The following is a 17814-nucleotide window of genomic DNA, read 5'->3' on the forward strand; positions in this document are numbered from 1 at the left end:
GATTAAGTAATCCTTCAGCTCATTTTGATATTTGTTTAAAATGTGAAACTAGATTGCTGGCTGATTTTTTGAGGGAGATCCTTTTTTTTCAGTGCAAAAAGGTGGTCACTAGCTAGTTGTGCTGTGCACAGAATTTCAGATATTCAAAATACAATAGCCAGTGAGATGATCTTGTAAAATAGGAGTATTTGGGCTGGGACATATATATCTGCCACAGATATTTCTGAGTAACACTTCAAAACATTTCTTAAAGAATGCAGATACTTTCCAAGGCAATGTATTTATAGCAGTGAGGCATCCAGTCTACACAGTTTTTACAGCCACTCTGAAGGTTGCTGAGTATATACAAGACAACCACATGAAATGATCTGTACAAGGCAAGCAGTCTTTGGATACATACTTTCTGTAAAGTACTCAGATGTTTAATTTTTTTTTGCTGTAACACTGGAACAGAAAAAGATTTTGTAGTTCTAATCATGTGAAGAAGTAGTACAGTGGTGTGTGTTCTCAATTAATGATGGTGACAAGCCTAAGATAAGGATACTACAAAGTCTGGGCATTCTTTGCAGAAACAAAGGCCTTGAGCAGGCAAATAGCCATGAAACCCTTCCAGTGCTGCCAAAAGACACTAGAATTTACAGAAGATGAAAAGAGGGGGATGGATGCCTAATTCAGAGTGAGGAAGGAAAGTAGTATGTTGAAAAAAAACCCTAAAATAGGAATTAAGGTACTTAATACTATTGCAAAATGTGTAGAATAAAATATTAGCATTGGCTGTATTACTGTAAGAGCATTCATTTACATATTTCTTAAAACATGAAAGAAGACAGCATAAAAATAGCACCTTTAAAGAATGACAAATGCTGTGGTGCCTCATGTAGCATCTATCGACTTCAGTCATGCTTTAGTGGATGTTAAGGTCTTTGTTCACCTGGAAAGGAGTCAGTAAAGACCCTGCTTTTTAGCACCCACAGCTGAGGGTGTGGCAGACACCTGAGGACTGTATTTACAGTAGAAGACAAAAAGCTAAAATGTAAATTCTTTTAAAATACCACAGGAAAGGTCCAAAAAGAGTTAGTTTCATTTACTTTTGCTTTCAAGGACTTTTTTTCTTTTATAAGACTCTTACCTTGCTATGTCTTTTGTAAAGCGAGGAGGCTATCTAATATATTGACAGGCAAAATAAAACAAAACATTACTGTAGTGTGATTTCTATATACTGTGCTCTTTAGTGTGAAGGAAAACAATTTTAAAAAATACTGAAAAATGCTGTAATCTGAATTTTTTCTAATGCTGCTGTTGTTTCCACTGTTTAAAACTGTTGTATTTGCACTTGCACAGTACCTCTCAAGTTAATCCTGAGTATCTGTTGATGATAAGTGTAATTATTGAACAACTGCTAATAAATTGGAGTGAAGTTTAAAAATTATGAACAAAAAGGGATTGGTAACATTTTTGTGTATGTGTGTGATACAAACTTTAGAATTGCTCAGGGTTTCCAGTTCTGTTAGATAAATCAGGATTCAGACCACCAGTTTTCAAGAGTATGATTTCTCTAAGTCACTTATGGAACTGCTTCCTCTGTAACTGCGTTATAGAATTGAGTTTGGTTGAAGATGGGTTCATGACACACCTAGTGCTGCTGTTACCAGATGAAAATAGTTTCCCTTGCTTGAAAGATCCTGTCATGAGAATCTCTAGGAAAACCTATAATAAGGATTAGAGGTATGTGCAATCTCAACTTAAAAAGCTTAAATTTATCTAGAGCATTTTATCTTTCTGTCTGCTTGCTGGAGTTTCTCCCCCACATGGAAATGTCTTGAATGTTCTCCACCTTCATGCACAACCTTTTTTGGAAGATTCATGAACAGGCATATCTTTCACTAATATGTTTTTAAGAACGTTTGTTGTAAAGGATAATACTGTGTCCCACATTGTTTAATTATGTGTTAACACAACAAACAGACAATATTTATACCAGTACATCACTTAACGTAAGCTATGGTAATAGGACTACTTTATTTTAGTCAAGTTTGTGGTTAAATATTTTAATGTTGCACTGAAAGGTTTTGTTACTTTGGTGATTGAGGCTGCATATTGTTTTTATTAAGGTTAAATCAGGTAGACTGAAACTTCTATTCTGGATAGGCTTAAAGTAGAGATTTTCAGCTGTAACACCCTCTGAAGTTTTCTGGTGCAGTTAGAGATCACAAGATAGAAGATAGGAGTCTGCTAGAGCTAAGACTTGCTTTACTTTGTTACCTTTACTGTCCGACATAGTATGTTTTAGAGGTTGTCATCCAGAGAATAATTTCTGTTAAGTGGTGTGTGCTGAGCCAGACTTGGCCAACAGCAAAATTTCCATCCAGCTGTTTGCTTGTGCAACCCATCACCCCCAGTCTGGTAATGCAAAGGTATAAAATAGGAAAAACAGAATCAGTAAAACAATACGTTGAGATAACAACAGTGAAGTTGCTTACCAATTACCATTGCAGGCAAAACAAACTCTGTTTGGGAAAAAAATAGCTGTTTTATTGCCAACTAAAATTGATTCAGGTAGTGAGAAATTCAAAACAGCACACCTTTCCTGCCCCTTCCCCTAGGCTCAGCTCTGATTCTCACATACCCTACCCTTGCCATGCACACTCACATGGAGAATGGCAGGCGGGTTGCAGCCAGTACATAATGGTGTCCCTCTGGCTTCTTCCTCATCATGTCTTTGCTCTGATGTAAGCTCTCCATGGGCTTCAGTTCCTTCAGGAATATCCTTGTGCTCCACTGTGGCATCCTCCATGGACTGCAGGGAATATCTGCTGTTCCATGGAGATGTTCCTCCTCCACTTTTCTTCTGACTCTGGTGTTCCCTTTCTTAAACATGGTCTCCCAGAAGTGTCCCCAGCTTGGCTGAGGGACTCAGCTCTGCTCTGCAGTGTGTCTGTTGGGTCTGGCCATGTCCTACACAGTGCCTCTGGCCTCTTGCCACAGCAACCCCTCCTCTGCCAACCACTTGCCAAATAAACCTGGAACACAGAGTTAGTGAGATATTAAGAACACGGTGTATTTCCTGGGTCATGAGATTCTGTCCCCTACTATTACTGTCACACACCATGTAGTCATTTCAAAAACTTACACAGAAATTTGGAGGGTGTCTGTTGTAAGGAAGTACTTCCTGCTAAGTTGCTGCTTGTCCAAAAATTATAAGCCTAAAACATAAAAGCATAAAATTTTTATTGCAATAAAAGGGTACGTGTGATAAGGAGTACCAAGTGTTGCAGATTTGCTTATGGGTAGCCTAATAGCAGTGCTTGTATTTGTGGAGCACATCCTCTAGCTTTCATCAGCTCGAGTGGGCTGAAATGACAGTTACCTGCAAGTGAGAGGTCTTAATGCAGATACAAACCAAAAATTCAAGAAATATTTATAGAATTATTTAGTGCCATTTGAAGGATACAGAAAGAGAGAACAAACAGAATGTGATGTCATTTAGTTGTCAGCATAAAATAATGTGACTCATGAGTGTATATACTCTACTGTGTGTAATTTTGGGGAGATTACACAAGCTTAGTGTTGTCCAGGAATTTATAGTCAACATTTCTGAAAAGCATCTATGAAGGATTATACTGATGAAAACTGTTATACTGTTAACCTTACCACAAGGCCAGAGAGTTTTTTGCCTGCAGTTTAGAGTAACAAATAATTTTTGGTAATAATTTATGGTGCTTTTTCTCCAACTAGCTCTGCAGCTGACAGAAAGATACCTGTTGAATAAGAATGTTTCATGTAGCACAGGACAACAGTTTCGTGTAGCACAGGACAAAGAGATGAGTTGTGGCTGGAGCAGTGCACACACATTGCAGTATTTAAATAAGAAGATGAGCCTCCTGGAGAAGTGAAAGTTCAGCTACCACAAAAACTTTGTCTTTAAATATCTATCTGTGCACCATTCTTCATTTACATGTGACTTGTGTAACTTGCTCCAAGAAAGACCAGTAAGATAGACTTGTGTGGCAATGTCAGTCTTTAATGAACAGTTGTGGAGGGAAGTGGAAACCAAAAGCTATGTGACTGTTCTGCTCCCTCTTTTTACTACTGACTTGTTTTTTCATATTTTACAGGATGTGGTGAAGTACACCTCATCAGTTTACCTGGGACTAGTAAATACACTCTCTTCTGTTCAGCTATGCTTTTGTCAGTGTGGTCTAACATAGTCTGCCTGTGTTGCTTTCATGTGGTTGTGTTTCTTACCAGAATGGTGGCTTGGACTGGGCTGCCAGCCTGTGAGTGCCAAGAGCTCACTCAGTATGATAGCTAGAGTCTGTAGCTGGGGCCAGCTGCATTTGCCTCCTTTGTGCGTTTTACCTCGTTTTAGCTGGCTGGCTTCATAGTGATTTTGACACTCAGTCTAGAAATAGTTACTGATGTTGTCCAGCTGTTTATATGAGTAATCTGTCAATAGAGGAGGCAAGAATAGTATTTTGTATGGGGTTGATTTTGTAGATGGGTCCTTAATAAGTGAATACCTGACCTCATCTTGTGTGTCTTAAGAAAATAAGAAAATACTATGGCCATTTCTTGTAACTCATAGTCAGCAGCTTGAAGAATGGTTTGTACATAGCTTATCTTTGCTTTTTGAGATGCTTACCTTCTTTGGTCTCCTTTATTTATGGAGATACTTTTAAATTATCCAACTCTGGACATTCCTAGTTTTAGTTGGACTGCATAACAATAAATTGTTTGAGTTATATTTCAGTTATTTTTGCTTGGTGATAGCAGTAGGGAATAGATGTTCCTTTCTGATAATGTACCTTTGCATCCTATAAATGGCTAGGCTTATCAGTAGTACTTCTGAGATTGTTTTCTAATGTCTCAGCAGGAATTCAAAAAAGATCCATCCTAATCAATTCCAGTCAGGAGGAGGTAGTTTTATGGAGATAATAAGAATATCTTCATTGAGTTGATGTATTAAACTGTTTCAACTTCTGTGCTTTTTCTTGGGGTTTGCTCATTGTTTATATGTAAAAAAAATCAGTGCCTCTCTTACATATTTGACTAAAAATATCTGTTAAAAATTCTCAGTAAGACAAAGTTAGTAACCTTGCTTTTGGAACTTACCATTGATACTTTCCATCAGCAGTAATTCCCAATGTAAATTCTGGCCTGAGAGGTCTCAAAGGTTATTTCTTCTTTGGATACTTCACAGTTCAAAGTATCTAATGGTCATCAGTTTTGTATAACTATTGCATTGCTTGCTAGACTGGAGAAGACAGGACTTGGTAAACCACATGGTCTCTTAGGCCCTAATATTTCAAATGATTAAGACAGCTTAGGCTTAATATAAAAGTTGTCAGTGAGCAAATGAATTACATGGATGTCACTTGGAGATGTCAATAAAAATCAGTGTTTCAAATGTAATTTTATTTGGTGTTGCCTTAATCTGAGAGGAATTTGTCCTTTGGAGGATACCAAATTCAAGGGAGCTTGTGGACTTCTTGCTCAAATCTCCATACTGCCCAGAGATCTGCTTTTCTTTCATCTTTGTTTCCTACCATAGCTCAGGGTATCGCACTAATGTGCATCTAGTTATACAGAGGTTTCTAATTTTAAATTACAGACAAAAAACCCAGCTCTTCTCCTTCACTAAGATCCCTGCATCAAGGCTGAGGAACAATCTAATTACAGTGAGTCAAAGGCCTCATTTTCCTAGTTTCTTTGTTTGGGGGTTTTGTTTTGGGGGGTTTTTGGGCATTTTTATGTTTGGTTTGGGTTGGTTTTTTTTTTTTTTTGATCTTCATAAGAGTTAGAGGTATGACATGTTGCAAGGAACAGTAACTGGCTAAATAATTACAAATAACCAAACACTAAATTTTGGTTTCAACAAATGTAAGAAAATGGTCCCGTTTACAGGTGTTACTGAAATAAGTGTTTTCTCACACCCTAGGGAAAAACAGAAAGTGTTGGCACAAATATCTAATATATGTGAAATAAGGTCTTTTCACATAATCTTCTTGATTATGTTATGAGGATATCTTGCTGCTGCAAGGCCCAAGTTCGTTCTTCTTGTTTCTCTGACAATCCAGTATTCTCTAGTATCCAGGACTGGAATGTCTGTAGTTCTCCCTTTCTTCTCAGTCCTTGTGAAAAAGTGGACCCGTTTCATGACTCTGGGAGAAGATTGAAAGTTTTGTTTAATCATTGAAGAAGTTACATTAATATACTGCTGAAGAACTCTTTGAGATTGAAAGTGTGAACTTTTGCATTTCTGAATGACTTAGCAAGAGTCTTAAGGGGGTAAGATATTCCCAAGTTTTGTTAGGAAAGGGATTTGTATTCATGAAAGCATTACCTTACTTACCAGTCCATCTATGTTATTTGTTTACTTTGTGTCGGGGGAAGGAATGGTGGCTATAGTTTCACAGGCTGTGTTAGCACTAGAAAGTAATTGAGACCTCTGCCTTTTCAGCAGCTCAGTTCTGATAGTGTTCAGTGATACAGGCTTGACAAGCCCACACCTAAGCTGTGAGCAACACAGCTTAGACTGAAAGCACCATCTGAGCTGTGCACAAGGTGCCCGTGTTGTACCTACCAAGCAGCGTAGGTGATGTACTCCTGTTGCAACTTCATGTTGCTCTCTGAAGCCTCTTCCTGGAGAAAGGGTGAGATTGCCCGAGACACAGGAACTTTTATTGCAAGAAGAAATTACTTTGAAATTGACTTCTGATAATATTCCACTTTAAAAAATTTAATTTTTAGAATTATTTTTATAATAGAATTGTTAATTTTCCAATTCTCTGTAGGCATCACTGTTCACAGTTCATTTTTCAAGTGTTTTTGACTGTAAGTGGTTCAAGAGTTAGATGAAAATACCAATTTTCTTTTTAAGATGGTAGTGTCATGTCTTTTGATTTCTAATTATTTTGCTTTACTGTTGCTGTTAAAGGAAAGAAATCCCTTATTTTTTCTGCATCCTGTAGTGACACTTGATGTGTTTATGTGCATTCTTCTTCTAATACTTGTCCATGCTTAGTTAGTCCTTCCACTTTACAAAACTGTACTTGAAGTACTTCTAACAGATTGCAAGTGTATGAAAAGCCTTTGTCTTCCGTCTTCTGCATCTCTTTATTAATTCCCAGCCCAAATTTCCTAAAATCTCAGGGTTTTGCCATGCTTCTAAATGCTGCTGTTATCTCTATATTACTCCCACACTATTGTTCCCCACAGCTTTGCTTAGCTTCTTATAATGAGATCAGCTTGTTCTGTAGCAGAAATATCACAGCAAAATATGACTGCATGTAGACTAGTGTTGAACTGTTTTCTGAAGTCATACTTATCTAGATTTAGTTTTTGTTTTCTAAATGCTAAAGAAAACATCTATTCAGAATGTTTCCAGCATTGAGTTGCGTCTGTGAGGGTTGTATAGTCAGTTCCTAAATTAAGAATTACAGGAGAGGAGCTACATGGCTTTGAGTATCATTTATGAAAAGTTAGTTGAGCTATATCACAACTGTAGAACATGTTCTCATTCATTATTGGAAATCAGAGTAGTCAGAATGGATTCACTCAAAGTAAATCATTCTTGGCCAACCTGATTGCCTTCTGTGGTCATCTACATGCTTTGTTCAGACAATTCTCCCATGAGATTGTAAGTCTTCTGGAGGAAATAAATGGAGACAATATCTACAGAAGCTCTCCCCTTGATGCAATATGAGCCAGCAGGTAGTCATGTATATGTGGAATTCCATCTAGAACAGATGAACTTCTGTTTTCTCTTAGAATATACACATAGACCTTCATGTGCTCCTTTTCTGTCTTGTTTGCAAACTATATTCCTGAACTGGACAGTTAAATAAGTTCCCTTATTAATAATGTTCACATTTTTCTTTTGTACAGAAATTTGTCTAATTTGATCTTGGTGGAAGAAAGTTTTTAGAAGTTTAAATCAAAGTCAATGTTTACAAATGATGAAAAAGCACTTCTCTTAGGATACTTGAATAATAATTCTCAGATTCTCTAACTTGTTGTACTGTGAAATTAGGTGTTCATAAGCTTGGGCAAGGGGCTGGACAAGATGACTTTCAGAGGTCCCTTCCAGCTTCAGCCATTCTGTGTAAATTGCATTTCAGTTTTATCCCTAGCAGATCATCCTGCATGGCTGAGCATTCTGGTGGTCAGAAAACATCAGTTCCCATATCTTCGCATTGCATTATCATTCTGGTTTCAGTTCTTTTCTGATGATATTGAAGTTTTCTATCTTGTAGATTTTTCTTGTAATACTATCTTACAAGATTTTTCTTGTAATACTAAAAATTATAGAGTAACTGAAGGATTATGCTTGGTATGTGCTCCTAATAGTAATGTATATGGCAACCATCTTCCAGAAAAAATACCAGGAAAAATACCAGATTGACTTTCTTAAAAATCTCTCCCATGGGTCAAGTATGCAAAATGCTTTACTTTAATACTTCATTAAAATTTATGCCACTTGCTTTTAGAAGTATGGGTTTTGCAGGTGAGCTCTCTTTCTATACTGTATGAAAATACTGCATTTGTATTATTTTTGAAGTATTGATTTATTATTATTATTATTATTATGACTATTCATCTATATTGATATTTAGTTGGCAGTGTCTTCTTTTCAGAGAAAATGGTCAGTTTTCTAGTTGAATATCTCCTGCTATCTCAAGGTTTTGTGTACTGCCTTTTTTCTGTGTTACAGCAGCAATTTTTGTGTTCTTTCATTTAGCACTTCATTCAGTGCCTTACAAAGACTCATGATTAAGCCTCAGCTTTACTTGTAGGTGCTTTAATTAGCAGTCTCCTTGAGTCATACTGATCTGCAGGTAATTCAGCCAGTGCAGACCTCATTCTTTTAAGCCCATGAAGAGGCCACGGAATGAAAACATTTCAGTTGCCTGTCCCATCACTGGCCAATTTTGTATCCAGAAATTGTGGAGAGTGGTCATATGCAGAATCTGCTGTTGAGCACCACTTCCACTGATTCTACAGATGTGAAGAAACTTATGAACAGATATAAAAATGTCATCTGGTCACTGTAAGTAGGTGCTGTAGCAGTCAGTGCTATTCTAGTGGCACAAATTTGTTTCTCTGTAAAAGAAACAGGAGCATAAGATTAACATATTTAAACCATAAAACTCATTAGCCTTTTCTCATGCCAAGTTTTTAATTCATGTGAATTGGCAGGTCTGTGCAGCCTGAAATCCTCAGTGGGTAGATCTTTTTTCTCCTTGTGGCTCTATTGGAAAGAATCCACTAGAATTTTTAATGAGTTAGTGCAAACCATTGTTGCTATTACGAGAGACTGGGCTTCAAACACAATACCACGATATTTGGTGCACTTTGATGATTTTACCTAAGTGATGGAAATACATGACTGTTCTTAACAGTTAGCAGGGTCAGACTTCTAATAATGTCAATTTTAAGTAAAAATAGTAGTATAACCAAATATCACAATTAATAAATCAATACTATTGAGGATCAAAGTAAGTAGCTGTGTAAACCCATGTAACTTGGCTAACAGCTGTTAGCCTAATAGGAGTCTTAGCTCAGCAGTAACTTGTTTGCTTTCTTGGCAGAATCAAAAATGAAAAGCAGCTCAGGGTGTGTGTTCTGTAAGATTTCCCTGTAGTTAAGTGGTAATTTGACTCCACTCAATCGAAAGCCATAGTGTTTTTCATGGGGTTTTTTTGCACATAAAGGGGAATACAGGGGAAGGGAACAGAAGGAAATAGAAGGAAACTTTCTTTGTATGTGTTCTCTTTTTTATTCAACAGTAAAAGTACATTTTCAGTTCAACAAGAATTGTTAAATAGCTGCTTAACTTGAAAGGAGCCTGAATTTAAGTACAGTAAGTTTAGACTCTGTCACTGTTCTGTTTATTCTGGTGCTTTGCAATTTTGTCATAAATTATGACATAAAAAACTAAGGGATCATAAATTAACTCCAACCCAGAATACTTGGACAACCATTAAAGCTAAGGTATTTTTTAAAATATGAAAAAAATAATGCTTTTGAATGGAGCCAACAGCTAGTAGTGCAAATAAAAAGTATAAGAGCAGAACCAGTTCTGACTGATAAGTTCTAGAAAGCAAACACCTGAATTTATAAAATTCAGGGGAGTATAGGCATGTATATTTGTATATCTAGAAATTCAGTCTGTATTCCAACATCAAATTTAGCTTGGGGTGAGTTGGTTTGTTCACTTGGTTTTTTAAGCTGCAGTGAGCATTCAGACAAATTAGTTTATATGCTAGTTGAAATTTCCCCCTGAACATGATCCTGGGGGATCCTGAACATTAAAAAAAAAAAACAAAACAACAACAGCAATAACCTTCCATTTCCTACTTAGAAACAGAAATAGTGAAAAAAATCCCAAACTCAAATCCTTCCCAAAACCAACCAATCAAACTTGAATAGAGAAACTGTAGAACCTTAAACAGCTATTAATTTGGCTCAGGGACTCCTTTATTTCAAAATCAATCATAAGTACAGCCATCAGTATACACTAAAATTTGTTGGTGACTTGGTATAGAAAACAAATGGTTTGCTACCACTGCACAAATCAGTCCTCTCAGTTCACATGCTACTAATATATGACTTTTCCCACCTTAGGGGTGAAGAAGTTTCCTGCCATATAAAGTTTTTACTGTGCTTTATTTTTGCCTTTTAAAAAACCCTCAAACCCGTAGTTCTTAGTTTCTTTAGTTTTCCCTTTCTCTTAATAAATTATTGTTTGAAAAACATGGTACATAAATAAGAATTTTTTTCTTCTGAAATATCTTAAAAGACATGGGCAAAATTCATAGGTGGTGACCTCAACATTATGAATGCATATATAGATTGTATTTCAACATTGATGAGGAGACTTGATGCAGCTGACTTCCAAGAAGAATAAAATTCAGCTTAGAAAATGGACTTGTAGTACCATTTTTTTGAGCAATTACTTTACCTCTAAACATAATTGAAGAACAGTGCATCTGACCCCAGTTTTAAAAAAGAGGCAAAAAAAAGCTATGCTTTTAGTGGGATTTTTGGGCAAGCTTTTCACAGGTGTAAAGGATTTGCAGGGAGTCCTCAGTCTGAAGGTTATTGCTGTGCTTTAATGGGCATAAGCTGTCTTCACTGGGTGGCCACTGGGATATGATAGAGTGTAAATACTTTAGGCAAGCTCCACTGGCTGAGAAGTAACCTCAGTTTGAAAGAATGGACTTTGGGAAGTCTTTTCATTGGTCTTGTGGACCAGTGAAGTTGTGTTTTGTAGCATTCATCTCCTGGGTGATGAAAGCACAGCCAGTTTTGCTGTCCTCATGCAGGGAGTTCATCCAAACAAAATGCAAAGGGATATGTGCTGCCTATCATTGTGGTGGTGGTTGTTAATCAGCAACACATGCTTACAGTATTTTCCTGTGAAAGTTTTTTGGTCACTGAGAAGTCATGAATGATTTTGGGGACTGAAAAGGTGGCCAGTGGATGCCACCAAATGCATACTTTGTTGCATTGTGGTGAGAAAAGAGCAGATAACATGCATTGTAGTTGAGACTAATCCCCCCAAAAATGTGGTGGGTGTGGGAGGTCCCAGTCCGTATTACTGTACTGCCTTGTGTGAATGAGAAGCTCGGACTGTGGTCTCGCACAAAGGTTTTCATGGTGTGTCCTTTCACTCTGCTCTTGCTGCAGACTCAGGGAAGCTAATGCTGAGAAGTAAGTGTGTTTTTAGGAGTCTAGAGATTTGCAGATACAGTAGAAATCTCTGAGGGATCTACAGATTTTTAAAGTTGAAAGCTGCCTGGTATTTTTTCCACATCCCAATTTGCACCCTAATAACTAGAATACTGAATGACCTCATAGGTGCTCTGGATGTTCTTTTCAGTTTCTGAGAGACTGTGTGATTGCTACTGAGAACTTTTCACAAAGGCTGAGAAACTGTTAAGCATCCAACATTTACTCAGTATGCAAAGTTATTCTTAGAGACATGTTGTGTTATTTCTGTAAAGGAAATAATTAGTAGTGAATTCTGTTGTTACACAGGTGTAACCATGGGTATGTCATGTAACCACATCTGTTCTGTTTCGGTTCTGTCAATGAATCAAGTGTGAGAACTGCTCTACATAGTACCTTTTGCTTGAAACACACCTGCACTTGCATCATAAATTTATCCTGTCTGAAGAACCTGAAAGTAATACCACAAAACTCAGAAGAAGAAAAAGTAGTCATTAGAAAATAAATGTTTACCTTTTATTTTTAGGTCAGAAGACTTGTCTCCACTTACATGGTATCTTTCCTTACCTCTATGTACCGTACGATGGTTTTGGACAGCATCCAGAGTGCTACCTTCGTCAAGTGGCATTCAGCATTGACAGGGCACTCAATGTGGCTTTAGGCAATCCATCTTCTACTGTTCAACATGTTTTCAAAGTATCATTAGTGTCTGGAATGTAAGTATTACCTGTTTTGCTTGGTTGTTTTGAATAGCTTTTTGCAGTTGTACTATTTGGACTTGGATGATTGCAGTGCTAATCCTTTTTCATTTTCCACCCATGTATGTCTTCATACAGGGTTGTACAACTTCTAAATTACTCTTCTTGCTTGCTTTTACCTTAACATAGTTAACAGGTTTTCCCAAAAAACCTTCTTGACACAACCATTTTTTCCTAAATTGTATCCTAGTGTCTATAATTTTGCAAGATCTGTTCTTATCTTTTTCTGTCTCTGCTGTTAGAGCAGTACTTTCCATGCAGATTTTTCTACCTCTCTGGATTATTCTAGGTTTCCTGAGACCAGGCATGTCTTGCAGGAGCCTGATTTTTTTTTTTTTTTTTTTTTTTTTTCTTTTCATGTAAAATTGCCCCCATGAGACTCTCAAGTCATGTTTTTCTGTCTGATTCTTACAGCAGCACAGGCCAGGAAGTGGAGGCTCTTAAACATGTTTGCTAATCTGTCAAGATGAGCATTGTGTTTTATTTGATGTAGCTTTTGAATGTTAGCATTTTAAGGCTTCTTTTAGTTAATTTTTATTTAATTTGCATAACCAAGGGTTGAAAAATAAAACATAATGAGTAATAGGAAATATCCTGGAAAAGCACAAGTAATCGAGATACGTGCATTCAGTTTTTCGTCTTCAAAACAATGTAAATGGTAATTTTCAGTGTTGTGCAACACTGTGTTTTATTTGCTTTTTTCACGCATTTCTGAAATAAATTCTTTCTAATTGTTAAAGTGTAGGAAGATAGTTCCCAGCTAGTTTTCATGGCTTCTAGATATTGTGAGTAAAGTGGCTGCAGTAACTTGTTTTTATTTTCAGTCAGAACTTTCTGATGTTTTTACAATAACAAAGAAGGTCATCTACGAAATTTCTTGAAATTGTTATTTTTGTGAGAACTATATAAATTGAAGTATAGCTGTTCATCTCAATAGTGAAAGCTAGGCAGAGTAAATTGTTGATGACAATCTTTACTTGAATAAATGAGAAAAGAGCCGGTAGAAATTAGGAGAACTTGCCTCTTTTTCACCTCTCTTGCCTTAGAATTTCAGAACAGTCGTTACTGAAAGTCAGCTGCTCATTGCCTCAAAGCAGCGTAAGAGTGTTTCAGGTTCTTTTGTTTGTTTGCGTAAGAGGCTAATGGGAAAGACCTAAATTAAATATATCTTCATCTTTACCTGGGTAGATAGACATGGTTATTTAATACTCCTTATAGTAAAATGTCATTGAATAAATGCCACAGCATAACTGGCTAGCTTCTTGCTTTTATTCCTTTCTCTTCAGGCCTTTTTATGGTTACCATGAAAAGGAGAGACAGTTTATGAAGATTTATCTTTACAATCCTGCAATGGTAAAAAGGTAAGGATGTGGAAGTACAAAGTTCTGTCCGATTTCCTTATATCTTGAATTAAAATGTCAGGTTTGAAACAAGATTCACCGGTAACTTAAAAAAATCTCAAAAATTATTGTCTCATGGTTTTCAAACCACTATAAAATTTACCAATTTTAAACACACCAATAATCTTTTAAAGCGGTAGAATGTTAGGAAAGCAATACCAAAACATGCTTGCCTTTAGTTGTTCTGTGTTTACTGTAATTTGTGAACACTTAAACAAATTTGCATTAGCTTACTTTTCCTGTAACTCTTAAGGAAAGCAATGTAGCTGTCTTTGATATGGCTTCATTTCATCTGTTAGGAAGTAAATTTTGGTAGGTTTTAATTCCAGTAAAAATTACTAAATTTAAGATTTACTTGGAAAACTGAATAGCTTTTGTTATTCGTCAGTTTCTCTATTTCTCAATAGAGTAATGTTCTGTTGTATGAAAGTGCTGTTGATTTCAATCTTTCTGTCAAAGTAGCTGCAGTAAATTCAGGAAGAAATAAGGAGGAATTATTTTCCAAGCTTAAACTAAAATCTCTCGAGTGTGTGCTATTACATACTGTAACTTTTGTTTAAAAGGTCCAATACATGATCATGAGACAGGATTGTCTGGTTTTCTTCTAGGCAAGTGAAATTATGCATTATTTAAAATTTCTGTATTAATAGATGACGGGAAAGTTGTTTCAAAATTTGGAGCTCCTCATGTTTAAATTGCTCCTATCCAGATAAGGACTGACACTTCACTTAAATTATTCCTTTCTTTTTTCATTATAAAACTTTATTTTTAATCCCAGTTTGTTGCATTTAGAAATGCTTAGTGTTTTTCTTTGTTGTATACTGTTATATAGTTCTATACTGTTAATTTGAGATTAACTTACTGTACCATTTTATAGTTATCCAAATACTTACAATTATTTTTTAATGTGCAGCTGTTTAAAAGAGAGGATTTGTCCTTCTGCAGAATTTTAAAATACTGCTTCTGAGTATACAGTATGTAGCTTGAAAACCATGAAAGACATTATGTGTATCATACATATCATATATATGTCAATGAGAACTAGAGAGACTTTCAAACTTATTACTGCTGGGTAGGCATACAGCTGCCACAGTTGTTCTGTTGAAAGATTTCCATGGCCTGTAGTGGCTTTTGGATCGCTTGCAGAAATAGACTATTGTAGGATTTTTTTTTTTCAGAGAATTTCATGGTTTTTTAGCTGAAAGATTCAAATCTCCTTTGCAACTAACACACAAATATTGTATCATTATTAGTAGAGATCATTTTTGTTCATCTGTTATTGTGAAAACACAGTTCTTAAGTTAAAAATACAACTAAGGCAAAATGTCAGTAAGTATTCTATATATTGATAAAGTCAAATATCAGTATTGTTGTACTGAAATAATATTTTCTTTATGTCCTAATTTGTCTTTTAGAGTTTGTGAGCTTCTGCAAGGTGGAGCCATAATGAACAAATCTTACCAGCCTCATGAAGCCCATATTCCCTACCTCCTCCAACTCTTTATAGACTACAATTTATATGGAATGAATTTAATAAACCTGGCTGCTGTCAAATTCAGAAAAGCAAGGAGAAAAGGTAAGGTGTTTATTTCTTAAGACCAAATAATTGTTTTGAAGGCTAAAAACTACCATTTTGTACAAGACATCAGTTGCTGTCAAGCTTTTGCTTTATTTTGGCTGAGTAAGTATCGTGTTGTTTCCCTGAAGTTTGCTTTCTGTGTTAAAACAAAGTCCATATGTAGCTTTTTTGCTTTTTATGCCTCTGTGTGGGGATTGAGGAAGAGTCTGCTTCCTGAAATGAGATGTATGTCAAGAAACACATATTCTATCAGCAGTGCAGCTGTGACCATTTCACAAGATGACCACACCTCTTTTCTAGATGTTGATATTTAGTTGAAGAATTGACATGAAAGATAGCACAATAGTACTGTTGCTTAATTTTTTATGGTTTTGATTCTTACATCAATTCAAGTTCTTTTTTTTTTGTTGCAGTAGTGTCTTTACAAAATTACGGCTAATGATTTTGCTCTGATGACAATCAATGTTCTTAATTAAAATGCTTGTGTTTGTGCTGAAGTCATTTGCTCTAAGCCAAAATTTGAATTACTAGTGTGTGAGCAAAGGAAGCATTTTAAGAAATTAATTTGGCATTTCGGATGCACCACTGACATAAGAATTAGGTTTGGTGAAAACATCCCCAATTCTTCTACATGCTTCATCATAAAGGAGAGATAACATTAGAAAAAGGCATGCCTTTGGTACATAACATTTAGTAAAATAATTATTGTTTAGTAAAATAATAATTGTTCCTACAGCTAAAGCAAAAGTTGAAAGGAATGCTGAAATATCTTTCTGTAAAAAGGTAGAGCAATAATCGTGCTGAATTTCCTCCTTATTTTTATGCATGTATATTCAGATGGCAGTGGATTAGCCCATGAAGTTTTATAACTAATTCTTGTTTAAAGGAAAACGCTCTTTTCGTACCCAACAATAAGCCACGCTTTTTGCTAGTGTCAGAACTGTAGGAAAGCAAAAGCTCTGCCATGGACAGAGCATGTTCAGGATTTTCAGTCCTGAGGAAATACAGTCAGGTACCTTTAGTCTTCAAAATGTTCAAATCAGCCTTCTGGAAACATGCAATGTGATTGAATCAAATAGTTGCTTCCATTCTTTTTCCATAGTTCATTTTATCCCTCTTTCACATGATAGATGAAAAACATAAGCTGTTTATATTCTCCTTCATGATTTATTTAAGGATGAGAGACCTAAGTCTTGAATGGGAACAAGGGGGTGGAAGAGGAGCATGGGCTGAGACCAGTGGACTTTGATAGGGGAAGAATCCAATAAAATAAAAGGACAAAATGACACTGCCTTGTCTGGCTTGATCAGATACTGGCTGCAGTGCTCCTAGGAAGATTCACTGTGCTTTGCATGGCTCCACATCACACATGCATCAGTAGCCTGAGCTCAGGCTACTGTTGGAGTCCCCAGGCACAGGATCACTGTCTATTGCTCCTGGCACAGCAGCCAAGCGACAAATGGTTTGTCCCTGGTGCAGCCTTACAGAGGCACTGCTGTCAAGAGCCTGTCCTTGTACAGCAGCCCTCTCTGAGCTCAGGCTGTTGGAGTGGTGTGGAAGCACAGCCTCTTCTTACACCTGATATGCTTTACCTGCCTGTTCCTCAGCCTCTGTGTTGTGGGAGTTCCTCTCAGTCAGGTACAGCTGTGTCACACAGGCCAGACCAAATGTTTCTTAGACAGCAGTAAAAGCCTTTGCCAAAAGATGTGCTGCAAACACTTACCTTACTTCCCTTGCAGATGATATAAAAATGAGTTTGGCAGTTAATACATTTCACAGTGTAAGCAAGCAGCCTCAGGAGCCTGTTTATAGTGGTATTTTTCTCACTGAGATAAGTTGGTCTTTTTGAAGGCTGAGAGAGGTCAGCATGCAGATTTCTTGTAGCAGGAATATTCTGCCTTCATCAGCTTGTATCCAGAAGGTGCAGCAGTTCATTTATTCAAGTCCTTGTCTTTATGGGCTGCCTATTCATTCATGCACCACATACCACTGTAACTGTTGCAAAACTTTTATTTTCAGTAGCTGAATCTGCTTCTGTAATATGACTCTGAAAGACCTTGATGTGTCATTGCTACTGTCTTTAAAGATCTTTATGTCAAGAGAAGGGAAGTATCCTGTGTCCTTAAATTCCTATCCCTATGATTAACTTTACTGAAGAAACAAACTGATGCAGGAGTTTGAGCCTCAGTTTTTAGAAATATATGAAAACAGCAGTTAATTGGTGTAACTTTAACAAATGCAGGAGTGTTTGCTATGGCTGAAAGGTAAATTTAATACCAGAAAACTGCTAGTGCATGACACCATCATAGCTGAGAAAATTCAAGGTTCAAGCTGGTCTTTCAGG

General features: G+C 36.5%; 1 protein-coding gene across 2 annotated transcripts in view; it reads left to right on the forward strand.

Annotated features, from left to right (window-relative positions):
- The window catches only part of REV3L (REV3 like, DNA directed polymerase zeta catalytic subunit), a 112756-nt gene that overhangs the window by 31128 nt on the left and 63814 nt on the right, over positions 1-17814 (forward strand). For both annotated transcript variants that reach the window (XM_059842280.1, XM_059842281.1), the window contains exons 2-4: positions 12260-12449; positions 13778-13852; positions 15307-15467. In XM_059842280.1, coding sequence (XP_059698263.1) covers positions 12260-12449; positions 13778-13852; positions 15307-15467 — 426 coding nt within the window. The remainder of the gene's footprint in view (positions 1-12259; positions 12450-13777; positions 13853-15306; positions 15468-17814) is intronic.

The sequence above is a fragment of the Haemorhous mexicanus genome, chromosome 3, assembly GCF_027477595.1.
Source record: "Haemorhous mexicanus isolate bHaeMex1 chromosome 3, bHaeMex1.pri, whole genome shotgun sequence".
Taxonomy (NCBI): domain Eukaryota; kingdom Metazoa; phylum Chordata; class Aves; order Passeriformes; family Fringillidae; genus Haemorhous; species Haemorhous mexicanus.